At 35.8% G+C, this 13,774-nt stretch overlaps 1 protein-coding gene across 1 annotated transcript in view; it reads left to right on the plus strand.

The window, feature by feature from the left end:
- The window catches only part of LOC135219645 (cytochrome P450 2L1-like), a 36,312-nt gene extending 28,643 nt beyond the window's left edge, over positions 1–7,669 (plus strand). The window contains exons 5-10 of the mRNA XM_064256575.1: positions 1,249–1,448; positions 1,717–1,828; positions 5,132–5,312; positions 5,674–5,791; positions 6,227–6,371; positions 7,039–7,669. Coding sequence (XP_064112645.1) covers positions 1,249–1,448; positions 1,717–1,828; positions 5,132–5,312; positions 5,674–5,791; positions 6,227–6,371; positions 7,039–7,238 — 956 coding nt within the window. The 3' untranslated portion in view covers positions 7,239–7,669. The remainder of the gene's footprint in view (positions 1–1,248; positions 1,449–1,716; positions 1,829–5,131; positions 5,313–5,673; positions 5,792–6,226; positions 6,372–7,038) is intronic.
- Positions 7,670–13,774: the final 6,105 nt, after the last annotated feature.

Genomic DNA, 13,774 nt, shown 5'->3' on the forward strand with positions numbered 1-13,774 from the left:
CTTTCTCTCTGTTGCTTAGGCTGGCGAGCAACGCACCAAAGGGCATGGTAAAATTCGGTTGAGTCATTTTGGTGTTTATTATTGCTTATAAAATTCTCTCTCTCTCTCCCTCTCTCTCTCCCTCTCTCTCTCTCTCTCTCTCTCTCTCTCTCTCTCTCTCTCTCTCTCTCCAACGCGACGTTTCGTGCAGATCTACAGGACATTTTCCAGCGATGACTGCTGAGGGACTGAATTCCATTGGCGAATCCTTTATTGTTGTTGTTATTATTATTATTATCATTATTATTGTTAAGAAATTCACAGTTTCGTGAAAACAAATTGTTTAAAAAATATCCACAATTATATATAAAAATATATTTCTATGTAAAAATATAAAAAAAAGACTTTCGAACACCTGAACGGTGTTCCTCATCAGTGTAACGTTAAGATGTGTTACACTGATTATTATTATTATTATTATTATTATTATTATTATTATTATTATTATTATTATTATTATTAATTGAGCAGAATGGCCGTCTGGATGCTATTGAATTTGTATTGTAGTTCTCAATCTTTGCTACTAGAGATTAAACAACTGCAAAATAAACTCAACAGCATCCAGACAAAGTTTGTTGGAGTGAGGGTCTTCTTCCGAGGTATTATTATTATTATTATTATTATTATTATTATTATTATTATTATTATTATTATTATTATTATTTTATTATTATTACTTAAAGAAAACTCATAATCACATGAGTCAATAAGGAAAGTAAATCCAGAAAATCAAACAGGCATACATCTATTGTGGATTTACTTTCCCATTATTATATACATACATGGGGAATAAGTTAGAGTCAAAGGGAATTTCAACTGATAAATGATTCTTGTCAGGTCAGGGTTCAAGTTTGCATCTTTTATTTTGAATCAGTGACAGCCCTGTACAGAGCATTAGGTACAAAATATGTAAGTTCAGAACAGTCAGCTTGCATATTTCTATTTTATGTAAAGTAGTGAATGTTAAGATATATATATATATTTGCATAATAGGTTTTTTTTAGAACACATGGGCGAAAGAAGAATAAGTGTATTACAGATATAAAATTTATGTAAAAACGTTTCTTATCCTGTAAGAAGATTGAAATATTTTCATACAAAAGGAAAGAAATTCCTTGAAAAATATATGATATTCTAACATCATCCAGAGACTTTGCCAAACACCTGAATCCTTTTCCTCATTGCTTACCATTTCAATTCTTCTTCCAGATAAGCAGTTTGAGAAAGATGATCCCCGTTTACTGGAATTCAAACGTTTAATTGAAGAATTCGGAGCTTCTGGCGCGGCAATGATCATTCCAGACATTTTCCCATGGTTGAGGACCATCCTCCCGAATTTCCTTCTACGCAAATTCCTGCGAATGGACCTGTTTGAAGAGGTTCTTGAAAAGTTTCTTGCTTACTTTGATGTGAGTTTCACTTTCAAAGCATTCACTACGTTTAAGCAAAATAGCCAGGGAATATTGTATTTTGACGTCATCATAATGTCAAAGGCGAAATTATGATGACTTTTTGTTAGATTTAATGCTAAAGAAAATGAGTAAACTTATCATAGAATTATATATCTACGAAATCTGTCATAGATTTTGAAATCCATTAAAAAAAGGAAGTCAAAAGGAGCATATCACGACTTACCAAGGTTGACTTATGAATAGACTTATGGAGGTCGATTTCCAGGAATTGGTAGAAGAACATCGAGCAGCTTTGGATCCAGACGACCCTAAAGATTTGATAGATTCTTATCTCATTGAGATGGATAACAGTCAGGACAACGCCAGCTTCAGAAGTGGTGAGTTCCTCTTGATTTCTGATGAAGGTTACTTGCACCGTATTGGTTCTCTGCGTTAAATGTAATTTTTAGTATCGTTAGTGATTGTAGTGGCTTTAGATCCCTTGCCTGAGGGTGCAACCAGCCATTTATCCTCTTTTTCGTTCACTTTCTTGTTTCTTTTTCGAAAAGTGTGTAGGACAGACTGATGAGAGAGAGCAAAAGTTGTGACCAGTTGCTTCTGGTGCTTTTTCAGTGACATATGGTGACGTTTATTTATGTTCTCAACAGAATTTGTTTAGATAATGTAAATACTGTCGCTTTCTTTTATGGTATTGTTAGTGTTCTGTTGATTTTTACAATGTTACTGTTGTTACGAGTTTATTTATCAGTTTTGATTCTGATTTGATGTTGTTAATTTTAATTTTCTCATTACAGCAAGAAAAATGTTAAAGTGCATTACTCAAATATTCGGTACTTCAGGTCAAATTTTCTTGATCTCCAAAGTTGTGCCCGTAACTACGATTTGATGTTTTAATCTGAGACTCTTGTAAGTAGTAGCAAGTCAAAGTTCGTATTTTTAATCCTGGGGTTTGTTGGCCTTTACTTGATTTATCATCGGAACATCCCACTCGCGCAAGGTATGCTCGTATATTCTAAGTCTGGACGACCTATTTATCGTCAGAAAAGTTTGGAGTTTAGTTGCCATGAAGTTTTTTGTTTTAAAATATTCACCAAGTTCTACATTTTTTCACGTATTTGCTATTTACCATAATTCAGATATCAACCATTCTATATATGGCTGTCTTTTAGAGAGAATTAGTATGGCTCAGTATGGCTAAATTCAAATTCCACAGATCAACATGGCCGGTCTCTCGAGTTCTATGTATCCTCCAATTTTGTACAGTTGATTAAGGAACCCACATACATTTCTGGTAATAGATAGACCTCATACAGATGTTCCAGCCATTGTGAAGTCCAAGGTCTGTGAATATTTAACACTTCTGATCTTTGCACCATTGAAATGGACATATCTGCCAACCAGTATATTCCTAATTCCACAATTGGAATAATGGCCTGGTTGAAATCCGGAACCAATTGTTATCGCATTATTGAAGGTTGTCAGGCACGTGATATTTCAGAGGCTGTAATAAGATATGCCCTTAGGAAGGTCATCAAATTTAGGACAAATGACCAGCCATGGTTTGTTGATACGTGCAGACAAGTCTAACATAACAAACAGACCAATTTCAACGAGTGGGGATACCGTTGAAATGAAAATTAAACCATTTATCTCGAGTCTCTCGAAGAGGAAACTTGAAGGACTTACTCAGCCTAGGGAAAAGGCTGAACTGCTTCATCAAGCTTTTGAAGCTAAGCAATCAGCTGAGGATGTCCCTCTCCCTGATACTTATCATCCTGAACCTCTGCTTACAAAATTTGTATTTCGATCTAGGCACGTTAAGAAAATTTTTCATAATCTTAATATCTGAGGTGGAGGAGACCATGGTAGTTTCTTTCCTTTGTTTATTTTTTCTTTCTTTCTAGTGTATTGTCTCCAAAGTTTAGAAGATTCTATAGATTTTTATGTCGACAAAGTGTCTTGGCAAATGAGAGCAAGTCAGTAATACAGTGCTGGTACCAAAGTATGGCATATCTGCAGACTGCATAGGCCAATCTCCATTCTCCTGGTGCTCTCTAAAGTTGCGGAAAAACTTATTTTTAAGCCATTATCTAAGTATGTGCAATTGAATGGATTGTTAGCTGATAATCAATAAGCATATGATGTTCTTACAGACTTCACATGCCATTTGCAAGGGAATGTTCATAAGGGTTTTGAGTACAGAGTAATTCAAATACATTTTAGTGCTGCTTTCGATATAGTTAATCACGAGGCACCTATTTACAAACTTCAGAATCTTAGAGGGGTTGGCTATGTTTTAGGATTACTTCAAGATGTCTCTTACATGTAGGAAGGAGCGAGTTGCTGTGGACTGGATCTTTAGTGAAAAACCTGTTGTGTCTGGAGTTCCACAGAGTAATGTTCTTGGTCCACTGTTATATTTAGTGTATACAAGTAACATGGTTATTGGTCTAGAAAACAAGATTGTTTAGTATGCCGATGATGCAATACTTGTGGATGTAGTAAGTCTCCCCTTATGAGAAATGAGGCTGCCCTCAGCCTCAGTCGCGACATGGGCTGGATCAAGGAATGGTGTAGTCAGTGGGGTATGAGGCTGAACTCCAATAAAAGTAAAACAGTATTGGTTAGCAGATCTCTTAACATATTTCCCAACCCATCCTCCCCTTCAGGTGGATGGAACTTTGCTGAACGAGTCTGGAGCTTTAACTATTCTAGGTGTAACTTTTGACTCACATCTAAGTTTTGAGAAACATCTAAGGAAGGTTTCAGCAAATTTCCCACGTAAGTTACGTATTGTTTGTAAGGCCCCATGTATTTGTACTTCCTTTCTGTTCTCCGGTGTGGATGTCTGCTTCTGCCAGAGATCTCTTTTAGATAGAGTGGTTCATGGTGGTAGGTCTGTCTGTCTGTCTGTCTGTCTGTCTGTCTGTGTTAGCAATAAATCAAAGTGAGAATTTCAGGCTACTATGTGCATGGTATAATGCAGAAAGTCTGTTGATTGGAAATTGTGTGTTTATAACAGCTAATCAGAGTATTTTACCATATTTTTCATAGAAAAGTTTGCTATGTTTCTCCATATTATTGCAGTATTTTACTTAAACCCCATCGAATAAAATGTTCCAAATTTCTCATATAGCCTATATCAAATTAAGAGGTTCCATGAAACCAACTTGTTAAATGTTAGTTTGCTATGAGTGTGTTACGTTTTCTTTGCGCAAAATAATTGTTATCAAAGAAAACGACAAGAAAGCAATAGTAGACTAATGTATAGGGAGTGTTTATAATGTAAGTCATTTCGTGTGCCAGTGAGTGAGGCACTAAAAATTATGTTAGATAAAATTGCGGACTAACTTACATATTTTAGAGGGAAAATACTTTCAGATAACCCAAATTTTTAATGTAAGCACTTTGACGTTCTTTAGTACAAAACTTTGATTACTTTCACCCCTCATCAGTCAAAACAAGTCTCTTTTGCCAATAGCTATACTTATTTTCGAAATTAAAATTTTATTATGAAACATGATGAAACGGCACAAAAATTTACTTATTCATCTATTTTCAGAATGAAAGTGTGAAACTTTTATCATAAATTACGAATAATTTTTAGGTTTGGCGATTTTGCACACAGTATTAACTTCTTATCCATATAGTATTTGTAGTTTTCCCTTCTCTCTCATCAGTGAAGGATTTGACGTACCTCATTTTTGACATGTTTGTCGGTGGTAGCGACACAACTGTTACCACCCTGAAGTGGATTTTCTTGTATCTGGCTGACAATCCTCACGTCCAGCAGAGGTTACAGGAAGAAATAGATGCCGCCCTGCCCAAAGACACGTTGCCCACAATGGATGATAGGTCAAAGTAAATATGGTCTCTCATTTTCTCTCTCTTTGAATCCACAGGACAAATGAAGTTTTTTAAAATCAGTCATTAAGACTTACACGTACAGAAAAATGCAATAAGGTTTTAATCTAGGATAATTATTGTTTGGTCAGTTAGGCATTATAGATTTAGGTTATAGGGGGAAGAGGCAAGAGGCCAGTTTATAGCAACAACTGAATGGGTACTGTGTTGTAGGAAAGACCTGGAGGGAAAGTTCCTTATACCGTGATTTTCAAAATTCTGTTCATATTCTTTTAATTAACTAATTCAAGGAAGACAAAGTTAGATTGGTTAAAATGTGTGTTGTTTGATTAATAGTTTTTTTCTCTTAATTTCGCAGATTGCAATATACGGAAGCTGTCATCAACGAAGCTTTGAGGAAATCTGCATTAGCTAACACAGGTTCGCAACATGTGGCCTCCAAGGATACCCAGTTGTTTGGTTATAGAATTCCCAAGGTGAGCTTGCCAAACATTTATTCCATTCGGTTACACTTAGCAGTTTTCAAGACTTATGATTACAATATGTAAATCTGTTATTCTGTTGAAAAATGTAATAAATGCAGTTGAGTTTTTAGAGCCACTAAGCAATTCCCAGTACCTGACCAGTGACTGACACTTGGCTCAGTCTTATCATTTTCGTTTGCTTATAAAACATGAATAGAAGGATTAAGTGTTCGGAGTTTAATAGAATAATGAAGGCGCAGTGTGGTTATTTGTTACAACGATTACGATAAAGCATTTAAGAACAAATGTATTTATCCCTACATTAAACTAAGAAATAAATAGTTTATTTTCAATATAGGAGCCCCCTCATAAAAAAGATCATGAAAATTGCAATAGAATTCAATCGTATTTTGTGCAAATGCCATAAGCACCGTTTCTCATGGTAAGGGCACCATCTGCATGGCCTCCATCGATTCCATCCACCATGACCCACGCTACTGGGACGAACCACTGAAGTTCAGGCCAGAGAGATGGATAGATGCTGACGGCAAAGTTATCATGAAGAAGGAAGGATTTCTGCCCTTCAGTGTAGGTAAGAATAAGAGACTGGTGTCTTTAATTAATATAATAAAAATAGTTTTCTTTAATACTTTAATTTTAAGTCCACGCTAGGATTTTGATTAAGCAGATTGACGAAAGTCGCTGACAGGATTAGCATTACCAAAATTAGCTATTTTCACTTACCGAAATCAAGACTGGCAATGCATAGTTGAAAGTACATGATCCTAATTCTGTAATTTTATCATTTTAAGGAAGATTGAAGATTAACACATCTGCTTTGGATTAGAATATATGGAATTAACAAAAGTTTATTTGTCAAGGTGCGACATGACAATGAACAATGACTGTAGTACTTCTGTTCCTTTTTTTCTCTGTATTCTTCTTCGAAATTTCAATGAAATTTGACTGTTTTCATATTTACTTTCTATTTTGTTTTATAAATCTTTCTGAAAAATCAGTTTAATGGAATATCCAGAGTAAAGGTCATTTTTTTCATCAGCCTCTTGGCTGTATGTGAGTGTGTGTGTATGTGCGTGTGATAGAAAGATGAAAAGATAAATCCATTTTGTTAATGAATATAAATGATTTCATAATGCATTCTTTAACACTTGCACAAAGAATAAATACAAATAAGAAATAAAAACATTCTCTCAATGCATTATGATACTAATTCAGCTGTGTACGTGTATGATTTGCAGGCAAGTGCAACTGCATAGGAGAAAGCCTGGCTCGTCTGGAGCTGCTGATTTTCACAGTCGCTGTTTTACGCTCGTTCAGCATCTCGCCATCAGAGGGGGAGACGATCGACTTGCGACCGGACCCAAACAACCAACTCGGCCATGATCCCATTAAGCAAGATGTCATTTTCACACTTAGGGAGAACGAAGATAAAGCTTAGTTGAGTCGTGTAAAAACTGACAAGGAGTCTTAAGTTGCTATGTTCGCAGCTGAATTACAATTAACTTTCAGTTTATCAACGGACTGACAAACGTCCTGGGGATGTGCCACTGTGAATCAAAGTAATTGATAGTAATATTGCATTTCTTCTCTAAGTTTACATACTGAAAATTTTCCGAAACCGTTATTAATGCAAGGAAAATGCTGCTTTCCAGAATTGATGCATATGAATGGATGTATTCCCCTTTTTAAAATGGTCTAACCTGTTGTTCTAGAAAAGACATTATACAAATGAGATTCTACTTGTCAGAATGAACACATGAATGTAAATGGATGTATTCCCCTTTGTAAAATGGTCTAACATGTTCTTGGTAGAAAAGACACTGTTCATAATTGCATTCATATGTTTAGTTACCAACTAGTTAATCTTACTACCACTACATTATATATATATATATATATATATATATATATATATATATATATAGATATATTATATATATATATATATATATATATTGTGTGTGTGTGTGTGTGTGTGTTATGTGTATATATATTGTGTCTGTGTTAGTGTGTGTACGTATAAAAGATATATATATATATGTGTGTGTCTGTGTGTGTGTGTGTGTGTGTGTGTCGTGTGTGTGTGTGTGTGTGTGTGCGTGTGTGAGTGTATTGTGTCTGTGTTAGTGTGTGTACGTATAAAATATAATGCATTCGTACCACGTAAGAATATATTCTCGTACCTGTTCTTCATATCGAGTACATCCAAAATATCTTTATGACTTTTAGAAACTTAACACAAATCCACATCCCACTGCCATATTCCAGTAAAGTTATGTACAACTTGTATACATATGAATATTTGCTTTTGAGGGAATTGGAAAATTATCTGAAGGTACTTTAGGACGACCTAGTCACTCGAAAAACCTAAAAGACATAAAGGTCTATTTTATTGCTGAATTGTTGAGAAGGTATAAGATGCGGTAGTCTTTTTTATCCATGAGTGTGATTGACTTTGACAAAATGATCGTAGAACAAACGAAGTAAAACCAAGAGAAAACCTCAATGCAATTCAGTGCTTGGATCATTGACACCTGGACAGATTGTCAGCCACTTCGTCTAGAACAAGAAATTTTTGCAACAAATAGGCGAACAAGTTTAGATTGAAAGGTACTGAAATAAATATAAGTATGTGTAACATAAAAGTCACAGATGTAATATCACCAATTATATATATCACAGGTTCGGTAGCTCCCTGAAGTTAGTACTAATCTAAGCACTGTCTCATCTCTATTTTCTGATTAACAAGGCTGGTATTTATAGGAGCAGTAGCTATCGCTGGAGAGCATCTGTGTCACCAATTTGTTTGAAGTTCTCCCTTCTTCAATTGCTAAACTTCAAGGTTAGCAAACTGTCAGAATTTGTAGAAGTAATAAGAGATGAGACTAGTGCTAGATTGTAATCCAATCACTCTGTAACCATATGAGATTGCAAAGGCAATCAACATTACAAGAATAAAGTAGAAAATCCTACAGATAACACATATTTACAATGTTTTTCTTGGCTGTATGACAACAGCTGATACCAGAAATACCAAAAGAATTCCCAGTAATACCTTTCATTAATTGGCGTCGGCAAAAGCTTTCAATGTTTGCTTTCCATTGATAGTAGTTTAACTGTAACTGCTTCACACAAAAATTTTATCCAGAATTCACCCATAATCCATTGTCTAGCACTTTTAATTCGCTTAGTCTTGATAAGATCATTTTAAAAGGTCGCCTCTCAAATGCATACTCCCTCAGTTGCCTCATTCCCTCTTCATATGCACCTTGCAAACCATTTAGACTTTACCCAAGCTGCATAGACATGTATTATGAAAGAATCCCTGAACTACTATTCATCATCTAACTTGTCTGTATTCATACTTCAATGATTTGATCGGAAAGAAAATATGTTTGTATATACCAAAAGCGTCTGCACATTTACACGGTAGAAAACTGAAGTGAAGAAACTTTGTTACAGGCTGTTCCAGGAACAAGAGCCCGTGTTGGCTTAAGGCCAGCTTAATCAACAAAACAGCCACATCACCAAATTTTAAACATGCCTAGCTGATATCTCTTCTGTATCCTATACTCCTCGCCCCAGCCCCCGCCCCCAACGGCTTCCATTGTTCGGAAATCATTAAAATCATGTCCTCTCGGCAGGGATCCGCCATCGACAGGGCAGATTCGCCCTTAAAGGCACCAACTCTAAGCCAATTTCGCCCTTATAGCATGACATCTTCGAGATAAAATCTTAAGAAGGGTGCAGGAAGGTCGAGAATGCTGTGACTTCGACCGTAGGGTGAGCTGTTTTAGGCCTTATTGCCAGGTCTTAGAGCTCAGATTCCCATACAAGAGGCATTAATGTCACTTTGAATTATCCATCCTTTCCTTAACAAATCTTGCGAATGGGAATGAAAGGAATCTCTGATATTAGTGAGATCACATTCCTAGTTGTTGCTGTCGTTGTTCTTGCTATTCCAGTAATTTTTTAACAACATTCCAAAACCATTTCACTCCGAAAAAAAAAGCTGTCGGTAACACTATGTTGATGTGATATTTGAATACGTTCCCAAACGTTCAAGTTATGCAGTGGCTCTTCTGATGTGGTCGGTCTTGGTTAAGAGGTACGGGGAAGTATCGTCAGGGATTTTTATTCTTTCAAAACATCTCGGTTAAACTATTGTCTATTTTTTCATGATGAGAAAAGAAACGCGTACGAGAAACCTCAAGCGGAAAACATTGCTCCCAAAAAAGCAAAATAAAAGGATTATGCTAATAAAAAAATGTATATTGTCAGCTGAATAATTGCATTTGATATGTCATTATTTGCTCTGAAGTATACGTGTGAAAAGTGTTTCGCTGTGTTACAGTTAATACAAAAAGGAATGCGCAGGGCATTCAGTCATTATGGAGCGTTCTTGCAAGAGACGTATTCAAGTTGGTGACTGATAATAAAGTCGCAGGAAAATATGTCACAGAAAAAAAAAGCCACAATTTTGGTAGAAAAAAAAGTCACAGGAAATAAAGTCACAATAACTTATGGTGACCAGTAATAAAGTCATATGGAAAAATTTACAATATTTCTTGGGGGTCATTATCTTTATATTTACAGTCTTTTGTTTTAAGGTTTTACGGTAATCCCCAAACGGGTTTGCACTAAACATGCAGAAAAGGTGGGTACATACCGAGTTTAAACAATAAATCTCCAACGTGTTTGTATTAAACACGCCACAAAGGTGGATACATTGATACACACCTGGTTAAAATTTACCCCTGGGGTTCACTATCTAGGAAAGATTAATGTGATTTTTCTTTTTGTGACATTTTTGTGTGACTTTTTTTTTTTTTTTTTCCTGTGGCATTTTCACCTGGATTCATTAAGTTAAGCCAAGATTCTCTGCTTCGAACACTTGTGGCACGATGAAAACGAAAGTCTATTGGATTCCAATAGAATTAGCATATAAGATGCAAACTTACGGATTCGTTGAATTGACATTTATTTGCCATAGAAATTCAGTAATGGGGTGAGTGGGCTCCTTCGTTGATCCAATATCAGGATTGTTGGATTCAAACCAATTCCCTGAAATGATTCAGCGTTTGGCTTTCACGAGTTATTCTTGTCACGGTTACACCCACGTGAAAAATGGATATTAAAAATAAACCTTTATTTTAAAGTTGCATCGGTTTTGTTAAGCTACATATGCGGAAAAAAAATAAGAAGCATTATTTTGCAAGACAGGGAATTTTTTTTTTTTTTTTTCCCGATAACCTAAATTTTCTGTCTGTTTTAATGACTGTTTACGTATTATAAGAAGAATCCCCTTTGGCAGCTATTGATTAAAAAAAATACAAGTTTTAAAATTTTGTTTTCTTGTGTTCGTCTTATCAGCAACGAACACTGTTTTTCGGCAATAATTTTTATCAAAGCATCGTATCAAGGTGAAAGTTGGCGAGTGTATATTTTATAACCCTACCCCATTTTTGCAATTATTGTTTTGTAAGTTCAATAGGTCTGGTACTTATCGATTCCCCTGTAGAGGGGTAGCGCGGTTAGTGGACCTCATGCGTTGCACTGCAGGCATTAGTTAAGGTTCTTTGCAGCGTGCCTTCGGCCCCTAGTTGCAACCACTTTTGCTCCTTTTACTGTACCTCCTTTCATATTCTCTTTCTTCATCTTACTTTCCACCCACTTGTAACACTTGGTTCGTAGTGCAACTGTTTAGAGGTTTTCTTACACCTCTCAAAACTTTTACCCTCAGTTTCCATTTCAATGCTGAATGACCTTATAGGTCCCAGTGCTTGGCTTTTGACCTAAATTCTATATTCAGATCAGTTCATTAGGTCTAGTTCTTATCGATATTTATTATACATTAATATTTCAAAAAGATGATAATTCGTAAACCTTCCCAGAGTTAGTCTTGCTTTGCAACCGATTGCCAGATTATGGGCTGCTCAATGTCACTTTACTCTGCAACAGAATCATGTCTTGACAAAATCCTTTCAATCAGAGACCATCGTCTCTACAAGGACATCAACTGGAGGCTCTGAATCGATGAATAATCCAATTGATGAATCAGTTGAGGATGAGCTACCCAGTCGTTCTCGGATCCCAGGTGTTATTTACTAATTAATTTGCCAGACCTGTTCCTAGTTTATGCAGATCCACCTGGGAATGACAGCAGTAAGTCCCAGATTCTCTCTCTCTCTCTCTCTCTCTCTCTCTCTCTCTCTCTCTCTCTCTCTCTCTCTCTCTCTCTCTCTCTCTCTCTGCTTAAGACATCTTTACTGAAACATTGCTATCTCCAAGTAATAATAATTTTTAATTGACTGTACAGTATAGTAATTCACAGGTGTTTTATTGCCAGAAAAGTTGTCATGTTTTTATTTTACGGTTGTTTAAATAACCGCTTAGCATATTGTCTAGCATAATGATTCTTAATCGTGTCTGAGTAATGGAACAATAAGAAAACCTGGTGTGATATATTGATCCCTTGCAGATATTTCACAAAGTTTCATTTCAAGGTTGAGTTTTAACTCTTAGGGAAAACATTATACAGAGACGTTTTTGCAATATAAAAGTTTGCACTGTATTCAGGGCACTCACAAATATAAGCTGTGTAAAAAATCCATTAGACTCGTTTTGCATAATTCTTTTAGGATTCAGTAATGGTGCTTCTTATTTGTTCAATTGATCATTTGACTGCAATCCGGTCATATTGCAGAGGGGCAAAAAGGGTGTTTTTTTGAGGTCAAACGGATTTTTCCTTCCAACAGAAAAATGCAAGCAATTGATCATTAAGCATAGAAAATAGTGATATTTGGACATTTTATTGCAATTCACCCATATTGCAAAGGTGTGAAAAAGGTCCGAGCAATTAAGCTGTATGATATCCTTGGTTGTTTTTTGCGTGTCAAACAGAAGTTTCCGTCAAACTTGAAAAATGCAGTATACTGGCAAGCAATTGATAACTATGCATGGAAAATGGCCATATTTCGACATTTGATAGCAATCCAGCCATATTGTAGAGGGGCAAAATAGGTCTGAAGAGTAGGGTCTGTATACCTTGTGTGGTTTTGGGGATGTCAACCGGACTTTTCATTCAAACTGTAGAAAATACAGCCAATATGGCCAGATTGCAATCAAATGTGCAAATATGGCCATTTTCCATGCATAAAGACTACATTTTTCAAAGTTTGAAGGAAAAGTCCGTTTGACTCCATTAAAATACAAAGGATTGCAATTAAATGTCCAATTATGGCCATTTTGCATGCATAAAGACTAGTTGCATACCAATGGACTGAATTTTTCATAGGTTGAAGGAAAAGGCCGTTTGACCCCCCAAAAAACATTCCAGGTATAGCCATACTATTCGGGTCACTTTTGCCACCCCCATCTCCAACCCCCCCAATATAGCCGGATTGTGATCAATTGCTTGCCAATGGACTGCGTTTTACGCAGTCAGAAGGAAAAGTCAGTTTGACACTCTAACAACACCCAAGACTGTACCCAACAGAAGCTCGTGTAATTGAGAGTTGCCAAATTTCCTTAGAAGTAAGACAAATATATAATGTCATCGCTGTAAGTAGCCTTATGTTCGATGAAAACTGATTATGGCAATGTATGTACTATTGTGCCCAAATTATCCCTGTATTAGTGTTCAATCATATGGGTGTTGTGCTCTTAAGTGCCAAATTCAAAATATTTTTTCCTTTCGAATTTATACAACTTGTATTAAAATTACGTATGAATTGCTTGTATGTGTTTTATACCTCTCAGTATTTGACGTTATTGGACTTTCGACCAAATAATACCTAATGTAAATTACTTATGCTAAGATCTGTGGTAAGTGAAATGATCTATCAATTTGTCTATCTAGAAACCCTCCAATTTCGTGCATTGCGGCGGAAACCTTCATAAATTCAATGAGAATTTCCCACGTTCTATTATTGATCTTTTGGGTATTTTTAAGGATTAGGGGGAAAATTATAA

The sequence above is a fragment of the Macrobrachium nipponense genome, chromosome 1 (assembly GCF_015104395.2).
Source record: "Macrobrachium nipponense isolate FS-2020 chromosome 1, ASM1510439v2, whole genome shotgun sequence".
Lineage (NCBI taxonomy): Eukaryota > Metazoa > Arthropoda > Malacostraca > Decapoda > Palaemonidae > Macrobrachium > Macrobrachium nipponense.